This window comes from Sorghum bicolor, chromosome 10 (genome assembly GCF_000003195.3).
Source record: "Sorghum bicolor cultivar BTx623 chromosome 10, Sorghum_bicolor_NCBIv3, whole genome shotgun sequence".
NCBI lineage: Eukaryota > Viridiplantae > Streptophyta > Magnoliopsida > Poales > Poaceae > Sorghum > Sorghum bicolor.
In genome coordinates this window covers 50,098,002-50,123,030 of record NC_012879.2, presented here as the reverse complement: position 1 = coordinate 50,123,030, position 25,029 = coordinate 50,098,002, and the positions used below count along the sequence as shown (strand labels likewise).

The following is a 25,029-nucleotide window of genomic DNA, read 5'->3' as shown; positions in this document are numbered from 1 at the left end:
TGAAAAACTGATATTGAATCTTTTTATTTATAACATAGGTACAAGCAGTACATTAAACTAATTGTCATGGGATGCAATTGCTGTAAATAGAAGATGGCAGTAAATTAAACTCTAGTGCATGTATGAAAGCAAAGTAAGTGCACCTGTGAACTAGAATATACATGTATATCTCCTATTGTGCCTCACAAAGTGTGGTGGGAAGTTGGCCTACAACCTTTTGTCAATAGAATTGCATGGCGCGAAGGCCAACTAGAATATACTATATACAATACTTCAATAATTGTCCTAGGAATACCGGGCTTATTGTGTACCCTAAAAGTACTACCATTCATTCTTATCCAGCTAAAGTTATAGTTTTAGGCAACGACATGGTTCTCAGAATATAATTTTGACTACAATTTTTGCATGATATATTAAAAAATGTAGGAGAAATGTACTATTTTATTATGAAGTAGCTTTTAGTTAAGGTAAATTACCAAAATCAATATAGAAAAAAGTAAGTTATAATCAACTTTTACAATAGCTGACTAGACATAAATTGTCTTTATTTGTGACTGAATAAAGAGACCAAACATCTGATCTTGGCTAGACCAATATACATCACATGAATGTTAGACTAATAATATTGGTCTAACTAAGCCAAGATACTGCTAAAAAAATCTCAAGCAGTTTGTTTAGAAGCAATCAAGGCAGCATAAGTCACGAGAACCAATTTGTAACATAGAACAATCAAGAAGCATGACTAAGTCAAGTGCCAGTTACACTACAAAAAATTTGGCTTTGTATGACAAAAAGAAACTGTCCACTAAAACTATACTTTGCTTCTATTGACTTTGTTTTTCTTACAAGTGAGCTACACCAACGAAGTAGTAATGTTAGGCACATATGAGATCAACATTAGATTATAAGATCAACATCAGATTATGAGATGAACATCAGATTTTGCTCACTGGCATGAACTTACCATTTTGTTCTCTTTTTCGGTATTCAACAAGTGTACCCTATTGGGCATTACTCATCGACGACACAGGAGATGTCTTGGGCACCTGATGTAGTGGACAAACATCAAAATACGTCTTGTTTAGCTTATAGCGCTGCTGGCAAACAACTTTCTTCAGCATAGCCACACATGCTCTTTTCATATGAATTGAATTTTTATTCGCTTCAAACTTGGCTGCAGTTAACAACATTATTAGTACTTGATATTGAATAGACAATGTAATGGTTGAAAATAAACAATGTAAAGATGCAAGTTTGAACACTTACACAAACCCTATCTATGTAACCTAAGATGATAGGTATCAAACTATCTTCTTTGTATTCCTTCCAGTGTGGAAATATGGGTATATACTACCTGCTCGCAATGTTGCATTCAGTTGTAAACTTAGCAGCAATCATCACTGAGCTTGGCCTTTTCTTCCCTGGTTCAATAACCAAAGGAAGCTTGTCTTTCCTCGAGCTAGTTATCTTATCTAGTTTTTTTCCCAATATTAGGCCAACCTTGAAAAATCGGTGCAACCAGGATATAGTTCACGCTTATTAGCCTCTTCAATCAGATGTTTGAAACGTGATGCAATGTTATTTTATGGGTTTCCATCTTCATGTCCATCATCATTTACATGTTCAGAGTCGACGAGGTCCCTTAATATCCCATCCAATCTATCATCATGTACTGGTTCCTAATCATTTCCATCCTCAAGTATTGGTTCCTCCAAAACATGAACATCGCTGCCCTCTTCATGGTTTATCCACCTTGTATATGTATTGGACATGCCATTGAGTAGTAGTGCCTCTCCACATCATTTTAGTGCAGATATTTATGGTTTAAACAATCAGTACATGGGCACAGAATTTGTTTAGCCTAATTAAACCTCTCTTTGATGAAGTTCATGAAAGATTTCACACCACCAATATACTGAGGTGTAAATAGCACACCGTGCACCCAACGTCTATTCATCGACAACAAAAATTGCAGAACATAAATCTTAGCTGCATTAGAATCACTACATGGACTAACAAACTAACAAACTGAATTAAATGTACCAAATGTACAATCAAAAGAATTAGAAAAGGAACTTTTCAATAGTTCACTGATGAGTGGATCTAGGGACCAGGGTGTTGCTCTCTTCACTTGCTTGAAGCCGCTGAGGGGTAGGGTTATTCGCCAGATGGTGCGATAGAAGGGGCGCCACCACCGTCGCTGATGGTCGCCTCCTTCGCGGGTGGCTGGATCTTTCACCCTGAGGCTCGAGGAGGAGGTAACCACAAGCCATAGTAGTTGAATGGGTATCGCTACAGGCGCAGTGCGCGAGCTGGGGCAAGCTGCGATGGAGAGGGGAAGGAGAAGGGGAAGGGGGAATGGGCAGGGGCGAGTCGGCTAGAGTGCCATTCAAAATTTGGAATTGCCCTATTTATGCTCTATTATGTGTGTATTACCAGTAGTCTATTTATTCCTCCATGTGAACACATCGCTCTCAAAGCCCAAGCCATGCAGTTCACATAGCTCTACGGTCTGCTTGAAATGATCCATGCACACTTGCGGCCTCCAAACTCCCTCTTCCTTTTTGATGCTGGTACAAGATCTCATTAAAATTGCCAGCACATAACCAAGGGAGGAGAACAAGGGGAAGATGATTGTCACCATGTTCCCGAGCGTGGTGGCGAGCGCGGTACATGAACTCTGATCTCTTTGAAGATGTCAGGGATGAATGCAGTACCATGACCTTCTGATGTCTTGGGCTCTTTGGACGTATGGTTTGCATGAAGTATGTAAGATCCGTGTCCAGCATCGATAATTGTCGAGTTTCTTGCTTCCACAGTGATTGAGTGGAACCTCAGCTTCCTAGAAATCTGATGAGCAAGGGAAATCGAGAGTACAAAATGTTCATATAAGAAATCTGTCCCGGAAGTCATTTGTAACCACCAAATTGCATGCTCTCTCTGTATCCAAGAGCGTCTGAAAGTTCTTTTTATCTCTCCAACTTTTTTTTGAAATAAAAGACAGGAGCTTTACCGCTCAATTAGGTTAAGGGTAAGAATTTTATATATATCAACGTCCACAAATGTAAGGATTCGAAATTTTTATTCTAAGAAAATTTAAAAAGATAATTTTTTTTTCATACAAAGCACAAGATCAAACCACCATAACTGAGGCTACGAGTGAGTTTGATCGCTTGACTTTATCTGCCAAATCTAGCGGTGTTTTTCTCACAATAAAAAGAAAAAATCGACATAACTTCTTAAACTATCTAGGATGGAATACTTCATCAACAAACTATAAAACCGGATATTCTACCCCTAAATTTTCAAAACTAGTCAAATAACCCCCTCAAGTGGTTTTAAAGGTTGGTTTTGTCTTTTTATTTATTTTAAATCTTTGAAATGTCATAATAAATAAAAAAATTCATTAAAATTCAATTTTGTTAGACTCTTGATTAGTAGATCTACACAGTGAATATATAATAGGATATATTTTAGTATAAAGTTTTTGTTGTAGCTTTAAATCTATATTTTCTGTAATTAATTCGAATAATTCATATATGTTGTTCCTATGGTCCAATTATGATAAAATTTTTATGATGGTCTCATTATTGTAATTCATATATGTAGTTTCTATAGTCCAACTATGGTAAAATTTTTGTGATGGTCTTATTATTGTATGCTTAAACTATGGTAAATATTTTATACTCATCGGATCACATATAACTTAGTTATAGATAAAGCATAGATTTAATAAGAATAAAACTAAATAAATCTATAACTAAGTTATACGTGATCCAATGAGTACGAAACATTTACCATAGTTCAGTATACAATAATAAGCTCACCATAAAAATTTTACCACAATTGAACCATAGAAACTACATATATAAATTATTCTTATTAATTATAGAAAAACATAGATTTAAAGCTACAACAAAAATTGTACTAAAATATACCATATTATATATTCATTGTGTAGATCTACTCATCAAGAGTCCTAGAAAATTGAATTTTTCATTTTATGATTTTTTTTATAATTTATTATGGTTTTTTAAAAGTCTAGCGGAAATAAATTAAAAAAAAAAGACAAAACCACCTTCTAAAACCACTCTGGGACTGGGAGAGAGTTATTTGACCAGTTTTAAAAGTTCAGAGGATAAAATATCTGATTTTATAGTTTAGAGAACGAAGTATCCACCCTAGATAGTTTGATGGATTATATAGATTTTTTCTCACAATAAATCAATACTGTTCATACATAGACAAGCGAACAAGCCATAAACAAGCGAACAGGTATCCAAGTTTGGCCAAGACACCCAAATTTCTCAGAAAGAAAATACACAAATCTAAAAGGGATGCCGGTTCATTATTCCTTCCAGCAATGTTTGTACACGACGTCACAGGATCACAAGAAGTTACCTGAAGCCATGTATCAGGGCTCAGAACAAGTTCATCAGGTTTTGATGTCTGTTCTATGGAAGTCGCTCTCCCTGTATCCCAAAGACGTGAGCCTTCTTTCATTTGGCAGCTCATTTTGACCTCAAGTCGTGCCGTACATTGTACATACTACATCTAGCACGACATTATGCACACAGCACTGCTGACATATAGACTGAAAAGTGTACAAAGTCCATATGTCATGAGCACTGCTTGATAACCGTTGACGTTGCATCGCTGGTAATGTACACGCTGCATCCCCAGCACGGTCGCCTGGAATGGGAGCATTTGCAAGCTGACTAGCTAGCTGGTAACAATGGCAAAGGGGGGCTGCTGGCCTGCTGCTGCTGCTGCTTCCTGCTGCGTCGCTCCAGTCTGCTTCTGATAACTTGTCTTAAAGTACATGTTTCTGCCGAATTATCTACTTGCCTGGGCCTGCCTGTTCATGACATCATGGTAGTATAAAAGGACACACATCGGCTGCCCGACTATACTGAAGAAGAACCAAAATATCATGTTGCCCACCTGCCAAGTAAGATGACGGTTAGGTAGTGGGAAAAGGCAATGAAAAAGACATAATTGACACAGCGTACCATTATATTCTTGAACGTAGCCTGGAGATATCTTGTCAAGAATACCAACGGTATCTGAGTCAGACAAAATCAATGGTGTCAGCCTATGTGAAAACAGTGGAAAGTATTGTTCTTATGGATGCAATGATGGATATCAAAACGTAAGGGAATAGACATGATGGAACTCAAAAGAAAAAACAGGGATATGAGGATTACACATAGTGCTCCCTCTATTCCAAAGTATAAGTTGTTCTAACTTTTCTAGCTTTTGTTACGTATCTAGATATACACAATGTCTAGATGCATAACTCTTACTACGTATATCTAAAAAAGCCATAATGACTTAATAATTTGGTATGAAGGGAGTAGTTCATATTGGTGTTACTTCTATACCTGAAACATGATCCCAGAAAATGCCCAGAATTTGAAAATGTGGCACGGCACCGCAATACATATCTGTGAATTCACAATGTAAAAGGGAATGTGGTGATTATAAATTAGCACGTGCATACGAAAGGGTCAAACATATTGTTGGTAATGTGCTGAACAGAATTCGAACAAGAGCATGTCTTAGGAAAAAAATGAAATTGAAATGACCATAAGCTAAGTATATACTGTTATATAATAAGACTTCTGAAGAACTTCAGTACCTCATGAAATACAGCTGAAACCAGAAACGAGACTAGAATAGCTACACCCTGCAGTGTAGATACAATATGAATTTGAGAAGTATGGCACTGAGAAAATCATGTAAGTTCTGCAAAAATGAAAAATATAAAAGATCAACAAAATTTTATGTATGTTCATGTATTCTCTTGTCTAATTTACATCAGTCAGTCGACAGAAGGCGGCATGAAGAAATTGTTCCTAAGTCAATACCAGATATCCTTTGATTTTTTTAATTAAAATCTTTATCCAAGAAGTCTTCTAAACTTATTCCCTATTTGTTTCCAGTAAATATTATTTGCATAGTAAATCAATTTGGTAAGGGAATCAGCTCTTGACCAGTATTATTCTGATTTTCTCACAACAGTTTCAGACACTTGTTCAGTTGTCTTCATCATTATTATGACGATTGAGTGCTAATACTCTGTCCAACCCTGCTTCCCCATTTTCTAAAGAACACCATTTGTATATTGTGAATTCTATATATTAGCATCAATGTGGAAAGTAAAGATATTACTTTGGGACTGTTTTGCATAGACGGATTGAGTAATTGTTTCAAACTAAACTGCATTTGGAGAATCCAGAAGCAAAAAAGAACAAATGTAGAGTTTTATAGACATATAGAAGCAATTACCCTGGAAAAGCCTTTCCTTATACATGGAAAATATATGTGTCTGATGATCCATTTATGAACAGGCTGACAAAAAGTAGACTAGTTGTCAGTTACTCAAAGTATATCATTATCAATTAATTAGAAAAATATCTCGAGCACAGTGACAGCGGTTATCAGTCACTACCGTCACAACTGTCCTTAGTTAATTAAGTCTCCACTATATAAAAGAGTATCAGTAACATCACAACTGCCCTTCTTAAGGAATTCTCAACTAAATGAAAGGGTATACAATCTGAAGATGGAAGTAAGAAGAAGATTACCATGTTCCACATCCTCCAGTACTGAGGTAAAGCCCCAAAATACCATCGCATTAAAGTGCATGAGAATATAATTAATGTCAGTCCTATTTAAAGTTCTCAATCGGAAAGAAATGACCTCAGCTTTTAACAGACATCTCACCTCTTCAACAGTTTTGGCATTCCACCAGTCCTTGTAGAATTCACGGTCACCGAAACAGAGGAGTTCAGCTAGAATGTTCAGCCTGAAACCAAACCAAAAGAGCAAACAAGAAAGCCATGGAAAACGAAATATCAAGGTCCAGTGCAGGTCAAAACCGAATTGACCTATTATTATATAAACCAATCACTATCTGACAAATTTAAGGTACTGTTGAACTGAAGCAAGATATACTAACCATAAATGAAAAAAGCAATAGAACATGCAAAGCCATACATATAATGTTGGCACTGAGAGTTTTAAGACTCTTTCTATAGCATTCAAGAAATTCCCTTTCAGTGGATGTTTGGAATTCTTCACAATTGGGTTTATATACTGCAAAATAGAAGAAATTGATAATTTAATCCAAAGTTCTGTATATATAGAAGTTACTTGAGGAATATAGAAGGCTCACTTGCTCAATTATGAAGCCCATCAAGCCTGTAAAAACCAGGCACTTTATAAGTTGTCGGGTCACCCAACCCTTCCTAATACATGTAGTTCGGGGATAAGTTGGCTGCATAACATGCCAAAGTGACATCAGGAAATTCATGCTCTGTCACTGGCATAACTAGATAGATGTGACTATGTGATGGAGAAATGCAGAATGAAGACGGGGCACTGATCCAAGAATAGTACCTGGTAACAAAGTGTTGGGGCCAACATGAAGTACACTAGACTTTTAAAGGTTGGATCTTTCATACTCTCAGGATCGACATAATTTCCATATGCAGCACCCTAAAAATAAGAATTGCAACGAAGGAATAAACCTTGTGTTCTTGATATTTTGGATCTCCATCTCTAGGATAAGTAGTAGTAGTAGTTACTTAGTGCCTATGTCATGTCACCTTATCTTCACTTTAGAATCTCATCTCTACTTAGTTGTTGCAAATTTGTTTTATGTTCCAGTTGTAAAAGCAGACCTCTGGTTCTATATATGAACCAAGAAGCAGCCATGGTTAGTGAGGCTAAGTAATATTAAAAAAATTCCCAAAATCTGTGTCTTTGCCAACAAGCAATAGTTACCATGAAAATAAAGGGATATAATCATATGCCTACCATTGCCTGGGAGTATATATGGTCAGCCTATGAAACAAAACACTGTATGAGAAGCTAAGAAAAATGTTTGACCCTCCTGATGGTAACATAAATTGATTGGCACCACATTTCATCGTATGCAAAAATTGAAACTAGATAGAAAACATTCAGGAAATTAAACTGCAAAAGAAATTTAAACAGGAAGTGGAGCATATGCTAGCTTCAAAAAGATTTGGCCACCAAAAAAAGATTTAAGAGAAGTTTGATCGTCAACAAATCAATTTTGAGAATGTGCAACTTGTCAACAAAATACTTGAACTGATTCAGATTAACATGTCAATGCATTACCTTTTCAGTACTTTTGGACAATGCCCTTATATCATAATTTGTATGTGCATAAGAGACAAGCTTCATCCACATGATGCTCGCAAGAAACATTAGCAAGAATCCAGATAGCACTGCTGAGTCGCACCTGAAATTTTTTTGCAATATGACTGAACTGATAATCCAGAATTCATTCATGAGAATGAGATACTATCTTTTTAAGTAACATGTCTTGGCAATCATAACAAACTTAAGCTAAACAGCATAAGGCATTGAAGGAGAACATAATTGGTGGAATATTTGATATATTGCATTGGGCCTCATGGGCTGATTATATAGGGTACATGCTGATTATATAGGGTACATAGGACTAACACTTTATGTGGATACACAATGTGGTACGATTCCTATTTACTCTAACATCCCCCCGCAGTCACAACGGGAGCGCTACAGACGGTAAGACTGGAGAAGAAGATGATAAGTAACATCCCCCGCAGTCATAGCAGTCGATGCGCCGTGTATGCTGTGGCTGGAGAAGAAGCCGATGAGTCCTCATGCAAGGTGGTAGCCCTTTCTGCCAATGTTGAGGTAGCCGAGCGTAAGGGCACAATAGCCGTGGTCGAAGAAGTCGTGCTGAAGATGGCCGAGTGTAGCACCCAGTTTTAAGAACAAAACCAGATACACACCATATGTGAGCCCAGGAAGTCAAATCTCACATATAGCCACAAATAGGGGTAATATCAATAGACAATGCTTATATGTAACGAACTTAGTATAAAAGATATAACCTTAGATAGCAAACAGCGGAAAGACACTCCGTTCTTCAGGCGAAAGCTCCAAATCCACAGGGACAACTGACTGGTTGAGCACAAGCCTAAACTCTTTTCCAAGCTTGCAATCTGGTACCCATCCGGGATTTTTATCCAAATAAAATATAAAGGCAAGCGTAAGTACATCTCGTACTCAACAAGAATAACATAGGGTTCATGAGGCTCAAAGGCTAGACACTGGTTTAACTGCATGTAGCTTTTAGTTGTCACAATTTTAGCATATGAGTAGCATCAAGTTGTCGAGTCCCGAAGTAAACTCATGATCAGGTAAAATGAATAAAGAATAGCATAAACAACATATTAACAACAATAACTTTAATAATTTGCCATTAGTGATCATTTATTCTGTATTGGTCCAAGGCCGCTCGTGACCGTGAGCACGGCTGATATATCAGTTTTACACTCTGCAGAGGTTGTACACTTTCACTGTGAGTCATGATTTACCCTTTCGCCCGAGGTCGCGAGTCTCTTAACCCCCTTCCTAGGGAGGCCGGTAAGGTTCACTATGAAGCCTTTCAAAGGTTCGTCTAACAAGTTAGGGCCGCTAGGTTTCGTTAGTCAGTCCGTGTGACTCACCCGCAGGAATCCACGGTCTGCTATTCCCCATTTGCGCCACAAGGGTAACCACTAACAAGCTAGAAAAGGTCCTCATACTGAGCTAAAGCCAGAGCCATGTAGCCCTCACAGTTGTACTGTATGTCCCGGATGGTCAGATACAGATAAGTCCTTATGGAGAGAAACTAGAGCACCATAAGATAGCCCAATGCTCCAGCCCTCTTTTCCAAAGTTGCCAAAAAAGTAATCTTTTAATGTTCATTGCATATTCCTTTAATCAAATTACAAGATCATGGTTTAGTGGAGCACTAGCATAAGCTACCCAATGCAAAACCGTAGGTGACAAGGTATAAGATCAATACTAGGAAATCCTTATCAAGGAGACACATGCAATATGAATTGTGTGATTAAAGTTAATAGGAAACAAGGATGATCCCATGCTATACTTGCCTTAAACTCAGATCCTTCTTCAAGTCCAAACCTTCAAAGATCTACTTCTGAGTCGCACGTATATCTCACCGACTGGACAAGATCATAAGGCACCACACAACCATCCGAGCAGACATGCATAACAAACAAAGTTGACTAAATTAAAGCAATACACCAATCAATAAAAATGTTTGGAAACTAGAAGTTTTATATAAAAGAAAAGACTAGGCGTATATATTATTATTATTATTATTATTATTATTATTATTATTATTATTATTATTATTAGAACAAAATCATGTGCTCGATTATGAACTTAGTTAAATTATATTTTTAATGAAACTAGAGTTCGGTCTAGTCATATTTTATTATAAATGTTTTGAGAATCATTTATAAGCAAATAAACTTCTTTCATGAAAAGAAGGTAAACATGTGAATATTTTAATGAGTTAGGTTTGTCCCGTGTTTAAATTGAGCAAATTATGAAAAACATATCCATGTTTCCATTAACCAATTTGACAATTAATTATGAAAGATTGGGATTGTCATGTATTGCTTTTACATTGGAAAGGTATAGTTCGCATGCATATATAAAGTTCATGATTGAATTTTAGAAATAGAAGGGATGGCTAAATATTGCACAACCATATGACACGAAGAAACGGTCATGTTTAGTGCATCCTAGGAGATAAATTAAATTGTAAATATGGGAGCTAGCAAGATGGCCACACCTTTAGTCCGCAAGTGCCTTCAGCTTTTGTGTTGTGGACACCGGGCGTCATGGCACCAGCGGCCTGTCTGTTCACATCTGTTCCGCTCGTATGGCCACCCTACGGGTGCGTGATTGCCCTCCTTGATCGCTTAGATGTAAGCGCGTGACTTATTCATGTCGTGATGCTTCTCGTGATCTGACAACATCTCCATCTTCTAGCTGTTGTTCCCAACACTTCTCGGTCAGAATTGTGACACCGGCCAACGTGCATACTATCGTGCAGGCAAGACCGAAAGAGATAATGATCAGATTAGTTTTCTCACCAATCATAGAGGGTGACGTGAAGCCATCAGCCTTTCTTAACTCCTTGCTCCTAGTCCAGATTGTCCTTGACCCTAGCTCCTCGTCCCGATGTAAATGAGCTGTGAGGCCGCCGCTCCTCTCGATGGAACAATGCCGATGGTGCTTTCCATAGCCAAAAGCTGTCCTACTTGATCGATCCTCATGCATGCCCGGCTTGCATGCAGTGCGGGGCTGGACCTAGATGAGGTGCGGCTGGTGCAGCCTGGAGGATGAAGCTGGACCAGGGCTGAGCTACGTGCGGTGTTCAGCCAAGAAGCGTGTCAACGATGGCCTCAAGGCAATTTCCAGACTAGAAGATCTTTTTCATGTAGTTTTGGTGTACATTGCCCCAGGGATTGGTACACATATATAGGGAGAAAAACTCTCTACAATTACATCAACTAGCAATATGGTACTAATTGATGTTGTAACCTCCATCTTTACTAATAGGTCTAATTAATTATTAAAACCCATTAGTAATTAAAGACATGGGCCTTGAGCATTGGAAAAAGAATAGAGATTTATTATTTTCGGAATTATTTAATTTCATGGATAAAATAATTCCAAAAAAATCTAGAATTATTATTTAAGCTATGAAAAATATTCCGAAAGCTCTGAAAATTCGGAGAAAATTCTCAGAGACATTATAGAACATGAGGAACTCAAATAAAGTATTTGGAGCGCCTGATAAGATAATATGGAGCATCTAGATTATGCTCACAGCAGTGGGAACAAGTTCCAGCAAAAAGCTGGAAAATTACCAAGAAGATCGCAGATAGTGCTTGATGAACGAGAAACTAAAAGAAGGAATTTAGGTGACAAAGAAAAGATTTTAGGAAGCTCATAATAAAAACTTGAGCTGAGAAATAAAGAATTTGATTGTGGATAAAGATAAAGACGTACTGGTCAAGGACGATCGTTCTACTAAACGTATTTTTAAAACTTTGCTCACTCACAACACACGAAGGAGCATCAAGCAAACATTACATTAAATCTTATGCACCAGCATGTATGCACAACAATATTGCTAAGCCTTATGATAAATTTTAATTTAAAAAATATTATTTTTCCTACATTTTCATGAACACAAAAAATACATAATTAATTTTTTTAAACTCTACTTCAAAGGAGCAAATTTTAGAGTGTTACAATTCTACCCCTCTTAAGATGAATCTCGTCCTCGAGATTCAGTTGGTGCTTACTCAAACCACTGCGGGTATGTTTTTCTTAGATCCTCTTCTCTTTCCCAATTAGCCTCTTCTTCGGTAATATCGATTCCATTGAACTTTACACATCTTGACTACTCGACTTCCTGTAACTCTTTCTGCTATTTCCAAAATTTTTACCGGATATTCTTCATAAGTAAGATCCCCTTTAATAGTCAATTCTTCTAACGATATCTGCTATTATGGCACACACAAACACTTCTTGAGTTAAGACACATGGAAAACATCATGCATTCCTCCCAAACTTTCAGATGCTCTAATAGCCACTTCACCCCATCTTTCTAACACTTTGAAAGGCCAGATATACCTTGGTGCTAACCATTCCTTCATATTAAATCTTCTCACACTTCTCATAGGTGACACCTTCAAATACATATAGTCTTCTACTTCAAAAGCTTATTCTTTTCTCCGGTTGTCAGCATATATCTTCTGTTGAGACTGTGCCACCCTTAAAGTCATCCGTGAACACTCTTGCAGTTCTGCATCTCTTAGAACATCTAGCCCAAACACTTGTGTTCTCACGTTTGATTCCAAATCAATAGGGTTCTACACTTACATCCATGCAAGCTTTCAAAAGGCTCCCACCGAAGGCTCTAACTGTTGTTCTAAGAAAACTTCGCATACGGTAAACTCTTTGTACCATACTGCAATACACAAGCTCACAACATATCTTCTAAGTAATCTTTTCAGTTCCTGTGGTTCTCAAATGAGTAATTAATAGAGCTCCTTTGGCAGTACTAGTGACATCACTCTAGTTCAACACTGAACTCCTCAAAACTTGGTGTTATTTGAACTCCTCTAGCACACCTTTTATGCTCTGAGCATTCGTAAAGGCTTTTTTTCTCATTCAAGTGATATCACTTTTCCTAGTCATAACTCTTGATTCACTCAAATCCATCAATGATGTGACCAGCTCAAATCCAACTTCCTAAAGATGCCCTTTAGTCTCTTACATTCTACGTAGATATCACTCTTATAACCAAGAAGATAGTATCTCCATGCTCCACTATGGATACCTCCACATCATGTCAGTTAATCCAACCCACTTAGTTGACTTATGCACCAGCCACTACTTTTCTTGTATGGAGCACATCTAAGGTCTCGATGGAATAGAGGAACTCTATTTACCAATCTTTACAACACCTTCAGTGAACCACTGATAGAATCTTATCATTCCAAGTCAATCTCTTATTCACTCTTATGTCAAGATCACTTTGGCCCCAGCAAACCTATGATAGCCTCTTGCCATATCTATAAAACTCTAAGTCTCATTCAATTTCCTTTGGTGGTTTCCAACTCTTGCATTTTTAACTTTCTTAAGTCCATCATTAAAGATGACATCTCCTAGATGAGAACTTCCATCAACTAGAACAAACTGGTCATGCTCTCTTTAGCAATGAAGTCTTTTGAGTCTCCGTAGAACCAACAGTAGATGTAGCATATCCACTTCCTAAGTTGTCAAGTGACCAATTTCACTAACTTGAGCCAGGATAGATTATAATCATGGGATATCTCCAGAGACAACTTCTCTCTTCATGGTAAATTGAAAGGGCATTAATCTATCATATCAAGGTACTACCCCATAAGATGAGATAGGTCGGGGCACAGTATGGACTAGCTCTCATATTCCATGTATAACTTTGTAGCCTTTGGTGTCACCTGATTCTCATAAGCACCACTTCCAAGCTATGAGTACCAGCAATGACCTATACCTCCATCCATATTATCACACTTCAATGGAACAATTTCCTGTATCAAACCAAATTTTCCAAACACTTGAGGTCTTTATCGATGATCCAATGTTAACCATTACTTCTCCCTGTAACTCCTTTGATAAGACTACCCTCTTAAGAAAGGTCAACTAGGGGACACAAGGAAGGTAGCTTGCACTTTTTTCCAGTCAAGTTGACTAGCATTAAGACCTTCTGACATCCCAATGAACTTATGTGCAAGAGAACAAACAAGTATCCTGAAATTTTCTTGTGATATGAAAACACCAGCGTAGTAAAACAGACATAACCCTTATTCTGTGAATCCAATAGAGTTGTAGCTTATATCGTTAGAAAACTTATGAAATTCACCACAACTTTCATATAGAAGACTTCCTTAGGTTCTGTCTTGAAACTTAGGTAAAACAGCCATACATAATATTCCTCCTGACAGTGTCTCAGCACCTATGCAGTAACTTGCAGCTGTCATATCTCGAGCTACATAAATCATATGGAGACGATCCTTATATTGTTGAAAAGCTTATGAAATCCTCTAAAACTTTAGTATACAACTTTTTCCCAGATTCTAAATTTAACTTGGCTGAAAATAGGGAATACCCAAACTGTCCAGACTTTGATACAGAACACAAACATCCAATTGTAAATATCATATCTCAGGTTCTCATTATCCAAATAAGTTCCAGCTTATACCTTTGGAAATCTTAGCAAATTTTCTATAACGTTTCTATAGAACACTTTTCCCAATTCTATAGTTATATTTGTCTCAAACAGCATGTTCCCAAAACTGGTCCAGATTCTGGACAGCGCAACTGCATCAACTTGTGATTTTCATAACTCCAATTCCAGAATAGCTATTGGGGTGATTCTTGAGGTCAGACAAAGATCTTGAAATCTAGTTGTTCCCAGAAAAAGGTGACAAACTTTTCACGATGAGAACTTGAGATATACCAATATTATTGCAGACTGCTCCAGAAATCAGCAAGGAACAGAAACAGGATATAACCAAACCCAACTACTTATTTCACTACTCCTTATGCCTTAGGCCTATAAACTAAATGATATTATGGAGAAATCCCACAAAATCATTGCACACATTACAAAGATCCAAATCAAGCATAAACATAATAACAACCAATTAAGCATTAGAGGTTCACACTTCACGCAACTTGCGATACTATCGTTCTCTTCATAGTAAGGGCAAAGATCCTAAAAGTTCTATTTCGAAGACACAAGAAGAGATAAGAGAAGATTCTAAAAGCATACCAAATCAAGGAGTAAAGATGAGAACAAAGATTTTTCAAATAAGCAACAAGGTAGGAAGGAATAGCAAGGGTAGAGATATAGTATAGAGGAAAATACCAAGGTTTATAGAGCGAGGGTGTTATAACAATTTCAAAACCTTAAGATGACCAATTTCTAACTAGGCTTGCGTCCTACAGTCAGCATTGCTTTGATACCACTTTGTAGCACCCAGTTTTAAGAACAAAACCAGATACACACCATATGTGAGCCCAGGAAGTCAAATCTCACATATAGCCACAAATAGGGGTAATATCAATAGACAATGCTTATATGTAACGAACTTAGTATAAAAGATATAACCTTAGATAGCAAACAGCGGAAAGACACTCCGTTCTTCAGGCGAAAGCTCCAAATCCACAGGGACAACTGACTGGTTGAGCACAAGCCTAAACTCTTTTCCAAGCTTGCAATCTGGTACCCATCCGGGATTTTTATCCAAATAAAATATAAAGGCAAGCGTAAGTACATCTCGTACTCAACAAGAATAACATAGGGTTCATGAGGCTCAAAGGCTAGACACTGGTTTAACTGCATGTAGCTTTTAGTTGTCACAATTTTAGCATATGAGTAGCATCAAGTTGTCGAGTCCCGAAGTAAACTCATGATCAGGTAAAATGAATAAAGAATAGCATAAACAACATATTAACAACAATAACTTTAATAATTTGCCATTAGTGATCATTTATTCTGTATTGGTCCAAGGCCGCTCGTGACCGTGAGCACGGCTGATATATCAGTTTTACACTCTGCAGAGGTTGTACACTTTCACTGTGAGTCATGATTTACCCTTTCGCCCGAGGTCGCGAGTCTCTTAACCCCCTTCCTAGGGAGGCCGGTAAGGTTCACTATGAAGCCTTTCAAAGGTTCGTCTAACAAGTTAGGGCCGCTAGGTTTCGTTAGTCAGTCCGTGTGACTCACCCGCAGGAATCCACGGTCTGCTATTCCCCATTTGCGCCACAAGGGTAACCACTAACAAGCTAGAAAAGGTCCTCATACTGAGCTAAAGCCAGAGCCATGTAGCCCTCACAGTTGTACTGTATGTCCCGGATGGTCAGATACAGATAAGTCCTTATGGAGAGAAACTAGAGCACCATAAGATAGCCCAATGCTCCAGCCCTCTTTTCCAAAGTTGCCAAAAAAGTAATCTTTTAATGTTCATTGCATATTCCTTTAATCAAATTACAAGATCATGGTTTAGTGGAGCACTAGCATAAGCTACCCAATGCAAAACCGTAGGTGACAAGGTATAAGATCAATACTAGGAAATCCTTATCAAGGAGACACATGCAATATGAATTGTGTGATTAAAGTTAATAGGAAACAAGGATGATCCCATGCTATACTTGCCTTAAACTCAGATCCTTCTTCAAGTCCAAACCTTCAAAGATCTACTTCTGAGTCGCACGTATATCTCACCGACTGGACAAGATCATAAGGCACCACACAACCATCCGAGCAGACATGCATAACAAACAAAGTTGACTAAATTAAAGCAATACACCAATCAATAAAAATGTTTGGAAACTAGAAGTTTTATATAAAAGAAAAGACTAGGCGTATATATTATTATTATTATTATTATTATTATTATTATTATTATTATTATTAGAACAAAATCATGTGCTCGATTATGAACTTAGTTAAATTATATTTTTAATGAAACTAGAGTTCGGTCTAGTCATATTTTATTATAAATGTTTTGAGAATCATTTATAAGCAAATAAACTTCTTTCATGAAAAGAAGGTAAACATGTGAATATTTTAATGAGTTAGGTTTGTCCCGTGTTTAAATTGAGCAAATTATGAAAAACATATCCATGTTTCCATTAACCAATTTGACAATTAATTATGAAAGATTGGGATTGTCATGTATTGCTTTTACATTGGAAAGGTATAGTTCGCATGCATATATAAAGTTCATGATTGAATTTTAGAAATAGAAGGGATGGCTAAATATTGCACAACCATATGACACGAAGAAACGGTCATGTTTAGTGCATCCTAGGAGATAAATTAAATTGTAAATATGGGAGCTAGCAAGATGGCCACACCTTTAGTCCGCAAGTGCCTTCAGCTTTTGTGTTGTGGACACCGGGCGTCATGGCACCAGCGGCCTGTCTGTTCACATCTGTTCCGCTCGTATGGCCACCCTACGGGTGCGTGATTGCCCTCCTTGATCGCTTAGATGTAAGCGCGTGACTTATTCATGTCGTGATGCTTCTCGTGATCTGACAACATCTCCATCTTCTAGCTGTTGTTCCCAACACTTCTCGGTCAGAATTGTGACACCGGCCAACGTGCATACTATCGTGCAGGCAAGACCGAAAGAGATAATGATCAGATTAGTTTTCTCACCAATCATAGAGGGTGACGTGAAGCCATCAGCCTTTCTTAACTCCTTGCTCCTAGTCCAGATTGTCCTTGACCCTAGCTCCTCGTCCCGATGTAAATGAGCTGTGAGGCCGCCGCTCCTCTCGATGGAACAATGCCGATGGTGCTTTCCATAGCCAAAAGCTGTCCTACTTGATCGATCCTCATGCATGCCCGGCTTGCATGCAGTGCGGGGCTGGACCTAGATGAGGTGCGGCTGGTGCAGCCTGGAGGATGAAGCTGGACCAGGGCTGAGCTACGTGCGGTGTTCAGCCAAGAAGCGTGTCAACGATGGCCTCAAGGCAATTTCCAGACTAGAAGATCTTTTTCATGTAGTTTTGGTGTACATTGCCCCAGGGATTGGTACACATATATAGGGAGAAAAACTCTCTACAATTACATCAACTAGCAATATGGTACTAATTGATGTTGTAACCTCCATCTTTACTAATAGGTCTAATTAATTATTAAAACCCATTAGTAATTAAAGACATGGGCCTTGAGCATTGGAAAAAGAATAGAGATTTATTATTTTCGGAATTATTTAATTTCATGGATAAAATAATTCCAAAAAAATCTAGAATTATTATTTAAGCTATGAAAAATATTCCGAAAGCTCTGAAAATTCGGAGAAAATTCTCAGAGACATTATAGAACATGAGGAACTCAAATAAAGTATTTGGAGCGCCTGATAAGATAATATGGAGCATCTAGATTATGCTCACAGCAGTGGGAACAAGTTCCAGCAAAAAGCTGGAAAATTACCAAGAAGATCGCAGATAGTGCTTGATGAACGAGAAACTAAAAGAAGGAATTTAGGTGACAAAGAAAAGATTGTAGGAAGCTCATAATAAAAACTTGAGCTGAGAAATAAAGAATTTGATTGTGGATAAAGATAAAGACGTACTGGTCAAGGACGATCGTTCTACTAAACGTATTTTTAAAACTTTGCTCACTCACAACACACGAAGGAGCATCAAGCAAACATTACATTAAATCTTATGCACCAGCATGTATGCACAACAATATTGCTAAGCCTTATGATAAATTTTAATTTAAAAAATATTATTTTTCCTACATTTTCATGAACACAAAAAATACATAATTAATTTTTTTAAACTCTACTTCAAAGGAGCAAATTTTAGAGTGTTACACCGAGGTCGACGTAGTTGTGGTTGGGTTGCGTGTCGATGGAGCTGCAGGCACACAAGGGGCGCCATGGTAATGACGGAGACGCGTCGAGGCAGTCGTCGTGGGAGGGGCGATGCCGAAGTCGATGCAATCAGGACCGTCATAGAAGAAGGGCGACGACGCAATCGAGGCAAACGGGGTAGGAACGGGAGGGTCGATGCCGAAGTTGATGCAGTCAAGCCGCCTGAGCACCGAGGCGCAGCTGGATTTGCCAGATCCAGCAACATGTCGAGGACGAAAGCACGCGTCGGTGTTGCCAATACCAAGCATACAAGAGAGAGGGCCCCAACCGTGTGGTTGTGCTGGACGAAGAAGAAGCAATGCGGGAGAAGACGCGTCAGTGAGCAGGTCTCAGCGACGACGCGGGTAGTGGCAGCTCGATGACGAAGACCCAATCAGCAGGACGAAGACCTTGTGCAGACGGATGGTGCAGCAGGGATTGTGCAGCACAATCGTCGATGCACAGATAACGGCGATGGAGATGCAACGGCGAAGCGTACACACGGACAGCGGTATTGTGGCCCGATGAGGCGACACAATAGCAGCCCTGTTGCTCGGAGAAAATGCATGTAATACTCGGAGACGGTGTCAATGAAGTCAATACCGATGCCGGAGTAGAACGCACGAGGTCGACGGACGGTGGGCGACTCAATCCCGATCAGTGATCGGGCAAACCAAAAAGATACAGCAGCAGGAGATCAGGTGTACCTAGCAAGACGGCACGACGGCGGCGGTGCGCCCCGATCAGGCGGTGCAAGGCGCACGGCGGGTCACGAACACATGGAGTCGAAGGCGCCAACGTGGATCGACGAGATGGAGATGGGAAGATCCGCCTGACAACAGCGACACGCTAGATCTAGCTGCCTCCATGGCAGCGCAGGGTCGATGCGTGTGGCCAGCCCTGGCCACCACCACGGCGGCATGAGACGGGGCGAGATCTATCTGCCTCCATGCGATGAAGATCAAGTGTTGATGGCGACAACCGGCGGCGAGCCCGGGGACAGGGCGGCAGCGGAAGTCTGGCGATGACGTAGGGGAGATCCCGATCTGCTATGCGATGACGACGATGGCAGCCGGATCAATAGAATCTGGCGCCTAAATAGGAGCGCTGCCCCCGGCGTAGATCGACCTCTCCCCGCGGGGGGGGGGTGCGGAAGCGGCGGCGGCTAGGGTTAGGATCTAAACTTGGGCGAATGATACCATGAAGGAGAATATAATTGGTGGAATATTTGATATATTGCATTCGGCCTCATGGGCTGATTATATAGGGTACATAGGACTAACACTTTATGTGGATACACAATGTGGTACTATTCCTGTTTACTCTAACAGGCATGAATCATACAACATTATTCACTCTCACTGACAATATAGCCAATGAAAAGATAACTTTGCTCCTAATGCCTCTTTTTGAGAAATAAAAAATGACTCAACCAAATACTAATACTTGCACATCAACATCAGAAATGCTACAGTTTGTTTATTCAACATCCAAGCATGTGAACAAATATGTCCAATTTTTGTTGTACAATGGAAGGATCAGCTTCACGTTAGGAAAAGGGTTTCAAGCTACATGAAAGAAACAAAATATCTGCATAATAAAATGTGCATCAATATTGATGGACTAACAAATCTTCCCAATTAGATGGCAGTTAGTGAACAGATCAAGACAGAGTAAGACAGTAATGATTTCTTCTACTAGAGATAAATGACCATTTGCAGGAGATTTTATCACCAGATACATTTTTTTCTTGAACGCAGGAGAACTGCATATCTTTGTATTATAGAGAGGAATCACCAGATACAATTAAATAAAAGTGTTATGTAACCACCTTTTTATCCATCCAATTCTCACAGTATAGTAGGTAATTAAAGGGAAAGACTAAATGTTTGAGACACAATAATGTAGTTGGCCACCAGATCACAACGTACAGCAAATTACTAATAAGATGAATTGAATGTATTCCATACCATGAAATACTAGAGCTCAACGAATGTCAAAAGCAGATGCATCCAAACAAACTGCAAAGCAGAAAAGAAATGCTTACTTAAGAGTCACAACAACTGGATAGACAATGACAGATGTTGTAATAATGATATGGAGTAGAATAACCACCTGCAAGAGGTGTATAGAAGTCATAAACGGTAAAATGGCACTTAAAAGATGCAGAATAGAGGATGTTCTAGTTCCTCAACACTTATACCTAAGAAATAACAAAAGAAAACTTCTCTAAAAAGACTATACAATCCTATGGGACAAACTTACATGTTCACCAATGAGCTTTCTTCTAATCAGCTTCTCAGCCATGAGGGCAACAAGTGGGAAAACTGGTAAAGTGAGGCTGCAATTAACAGATTGATTACTTCTGTAAGGCTTACAGCTCTTATTTGAAACCCATCTGAATAAAAAAATGATAAAACCTACCAGCACATTAGAAGGGGCCAGTCACCCAGCGATCTTGCACTAAACCAAAATCCAGCTCTTATCAATAGGCCATACTGCACCAGCAAATTTAAATAAAACATGGAATGTGTCAGATTTACACTAGACAAATGTGCAGAAAGAAGACCAGATGTATTTCTGAAGGAGATGGATTGAAGGATCTGTAAATGAAGGTGAGGAAAATGAAAAAAGAAGAAGTAATAAACCTTCATTAAATTCTCAATAATGAGTCTGCTGTTCACTGCAATCAGAACAACGATGCATAGATTCAGAAGACCAGCATGGCTCTGCAATCAGGAGAACTGCTTAGTTTCAGGACTTCAATTCTCCATGGCAACCAAAAAATATGGCTTGCAAAATTAAGGCTCTGTTTGGTTCCCCTTGCTAAATTTTAGCCAACTAAACTTTAGTCACTTTAGTAGCTAAACTTCCAAACACACTGACTAAAAAGGAGCTAGAATAGTTTAGTCCCACTAGTCACTCAAGAGTAGCTAAAATTTAGTAAGGGGAACCAAACGGGGCCTAAGGATTCACTCTCAGTTAAAGAAGTACCAAGATAAAATGATATATGGAATACTGTATTATAATCAAGCTAGCATGGACTCAATTCTGAAAGTGTTGTCCACCGATATTATAATCAAGCTAGCATGGACTCAGTTAAAGTAGGAGGAACGTGATGTATAAATATTCAGGCAACTCACAGAGGATTATTTATCATCCAAATAAACATTCATCTAAAACTCTACCTTCAAAACAGATTTAGAGTATGAGCAGAAACAACAAAGCCTAATAAAAGTATCACTAAAAAATTACACCTCATGTGTTTCTGCTGTAATTTGAGCCCTGTTAAGATTAAACTGGGAAAAGGGCTCCTGGAGTAGCAAACAAAAATAATGAGTCGATGACAATAAAAATTGACCAATAATATAGCCTATTCAAAAATGGAGGCTGACCAGGTTAAAACTGAAAAGTGGTCCAATACAGCAGTATGCAGATGCACAGTTATATGGTCATCATTCATCAACCAGAAGCAATGGCCCAGGCAGGAAAGCCAAGTAGTACAAACAAAGTAACACGCAGCATTTGATACAGGGGGGTACTGCAGCTCCGAATCTGAAGCATCTGGCTTTAGTCCCAACTCCCAACAACTGCCCGCATCATCAGTATAGTAGTAGCGCCAACAATGAATTCAATGACCCATTGGCTCATGCAGTCATCCGTTCGAACAAGCAAAAGCTCTTCCAGTGGTAACGGTTACGCTTGTTGTATGCTGCTTCAGCCGGCCGATGCCAAATTCTGCTTGGCATGCATCAGGCACCCGCGCACTGGTCCCCCCCTGATCCCAAAACAAGCAAACACCGACCTCAATCGCAGCAGCATATGCACCCCCACGAAACGAATTGTGCCCGTCCGAGTAACACGGCGCACAATCTATCCACGATTCCGAAGCCCCAGGCCCACAATAAACATCCGTGCGGCGAGATGGCAACCGACGAGTACTAAGCTACCGACAGCGCAAGTGTGATTTGAACACAGGAAAAAGCAGAGGCAGAGTTGACTGGAACTGGAAGCAACAACAAAATGAATTGCAGGACCTTGCAACTAGCGTGGATTGAAGCACGAGTGCTGGGGATCAAAGCAATCGCTTACGAACGACGAGGCTATGCATTGGCGCCTCCTCACCTGCCGGAAGATGGCGTCGGAGCTGAGGGGGCTCTCCTTGACGCGGCGGTGGGCGGGCGCCGACGCGCGGTAGTACAGCATCTCGTGCTGCTGCTGCTGCTCCTGCGGCGGTTGCGGCTCGCCGTTCTCCCGCCGGTCTCCTGAGGAATCGTCGGCAAGGTCGCCGGCGTCGGCTGAGGGGGCGCGGCGGAGGCGGAGGGAGGACGCCTCGGTCGCGTCGGCGCCGGGGACGGCGCGATCGGAGGCGGCGGCCATGGAGGGGGGCGGGGCCATGCGAGGAAGGTTCCAGAAGGTCCGGGAGCGGGTGCGGGACTTGGGGGGGGGGGGGGCGGCGGTGGCGGTGGTGACCTTGGCTTGGTGCCTGGTGGGAAGGGGAGGAGCCGAGGTGCGGGTTTTGATGCGGGTGTTGGGCCGCGCGGCGGCTGACGCACAAAAGCGCGCGGGGGACGCGAGATGGGATGGCGGCCTCGAAAAGGAGACACGTGGACGGGCGAGCTTGCCAGGCGTCCTCCTCCGTCACCGGCTTGGTTGGCAGGGCCCGGTCGGGCGAGTCGATCGACGGTCGACGTAGCAGGCGGCAGCCTGTCGGTCTCATTTCATGGACCGTTCGAGCCGTGCTGAGGATGGCACGTCCCGCCTGTGGAATCCGTCCTAATAATAAATGCATGTATCTAGTTACTTAATGAGTCAAATTTTTAAATTTAACTTGAAATACACATAATCATATCAATATTGATATGTCTAAATGAATTTGTTATAAAAATATTTTTCATTCTTAATCTAACAGTATTTGTTATACACCATGAACATCAGTACGGAGTATCTTCTTTTATCGAAAGGTTAAAACATTTACTTTTCAGTAAACGAGGTGTGCGTTTATTTCAGACTGATGGAGAGCGGAGAAAATCAAACTTGTAAGCGCCACCCATAATTATTTATTTTCAACGAATAATCCCACCTATATTTATATTTATTCTGTTAGTGTAATAACCAGTAAAATGCATGTGTATCGCTAGTTTGCTACGCTGAAATACTAATTGTATTACTGCCTTTTGAAATTTTTGCATTGTGTCATTCGAGTATACTCTTCCACTATATTTTTGCATTGCACTCACCGGAAGTCTACATATTTGTTAAAAACAACTTTTTTTATATACAATATATTGTTTCCATAGTAGACTCTCGGTGCTCTCATTTTGCAACTCAGCCCAAGACATCATGTAATCCTAATATCAGAGTGTTGGGTACCATAAAAAGAAATACCTAAATCAGAACAATAAATAAAAATCACAAAAAGACAAAACAAAACCGTCCACGATCACCAGGGTGCAGGCCCCCGCTCATCTCCTCAGTCCCGGGCCCAAAGCACGGCTCGCCCGACCCCTTGGCCTCGGACGCGAGTTCCGTCTCGCCCGACCTCCTAGGGCTCAGACGCAGACACCGCTTCGCCCGACCCCCTGGGCCTCGGGCGTAAGTTCTGTCTCGCCCGACCCCTCCTGGGCTCGGGCACCAGCACCACTTCACCCAGTCAGAACAAGGCTTCCGACGCATGGCGCCCGTACCCTCGACGTGACAGGCGCAGTGACTCCCATATCGCAGCAGGGCATGGTGGCGACTATTCCAACCACCCTGGGCACTGCAGCCTTACCTCTTTCACTGTGTGATCTTACCTCTTTCCCTGTGGTGTACCGTCCTACAGTAAAAGAGGAATGGGAGAGATTAACCAGTGTCATTGTTAAGCTATCTTTTCCCACTGTTAACATGACAGACTGCAGTATCGCCGATCCGACCTCCACGACTCCAACAGGGCTCGGCAACCCTCCACGGGAGCAACCATGCTGTCAGCCATACCTCAAGGACAGAATGGGCAAGCTTCTACAGGGTCGGGACTGTGGATTCACCTCTCGGCAGGGGAAATCCCCAATCACTCATGTAAAACCCTGCCTCCCCTTGAGGCTATAAAAGGGGAGCCAGGGCTTACGACCAAGACAGGTTCACCAACAAGCTCACCCACGTAACACACACACCACAACTTCAAGCTAGTTCACTCACAGAGTTGCGACCAGCGCTCTGTCCACCTCACAAAGCC

General features: G+C 40.2%; 1 protein-coding gene and 1 long non-coding RNA gene across 5 annotated transcripts; both read right to left on the bottom strand.

The window, feature by feature from the left end:
• LOC8076727 (diacylglycerol O-acyltransferase 1-2) lies at positions 4,190 to 23,260 on the bottom strand. 4 transcript variants are annotated; one of them, XM_021449155.1, is made up of 16 exons: positions 22,941 to 23,260; positions 21,464 to 21,544; positions 21,240 to 21,313; positions 21,081 to 21,156; positions 20,863 to 20,930; positions 8,152 to 8,275; positions 7,405 to 7,503; positions 7,181 to 7,282; positions 6,965 to 7,101; positions 6,730 to 6,811; positions 6,591 to 6,611; positions 6,292 to 6,354; positions 5,642 to 5,689; positions 5,385 to 5,447; positions 5,013 to 5,066; positions 4,190 to 4,944 (listed from the first exon to the last, which is right to left on the bottom strand). In XM_021449155.1, the coding sequence occupies exons 1-16, from the start codon at positions 23,211 to 23,213 to the stop codon at positions 4,837 to 4,839; spliced, it is 1,473 nt and encodes a 490-aa protein (XP_021304830.1). In that variant the 5' UTR covers positions 23,214 to 23,260; the 3' UTR covers positions 4,190 to 4,836. The 4 variants fall into 4 exon arrangements, 2 of the variants coding, with proteins under 2 accessions (XP_021304830.1, XP_021304831.1); XM_021449156.1 differs by lacking the exon at positions 6,292 to 6,354; XR_002448356.1 differs by lacking the exon at positions 4,190 to 4,944 and having other exon boundaries at positions 5,029 to 5,066; positions 5,642 to 5,748.
• On the bottom strand, positions 9,623 to 15,028 carry LOC110430929. Its single transcript, XR_002448358.1, has 3 exons — positions 10,977 to 15,028; positions 10,673 to 10,872; positions 9,623 to 10,034 (listed from the first exon to the last, which is right to left on the bottom strand). It is a non-coding gene; the product is annotated as an uncharacterized LOC110430929 (long non-coding RNA).

What these genes read in the sequence shown, in the direction of transcription:
- LOC8076727 (XM_021449155.1), bottom strand. Translation starts at nt 23,213, where the DNA reads ATGGCCCCGCCCCCCTCCATGGCCGCCGCCTCCGATCGCGCCGTCCCC. An exon ending in TGTCCAAAAGTACTGAAAAG is followed by an intron (nt 7,504 to 8,151) that starts GTAATGCATTGA and finishes TCTTATTTTTAG; the next exon opens with GGTGCTGCATATGGAAATTA. An exon ending in TATTGCTTTTTTCATTTATG is followed by an intron (nt 6,812 to 6,964) that starts GTTAGTATATCT and finishes GTTTGGTTTCAG; the next exon opens with GCTGAACATTCTAGCTGAAC.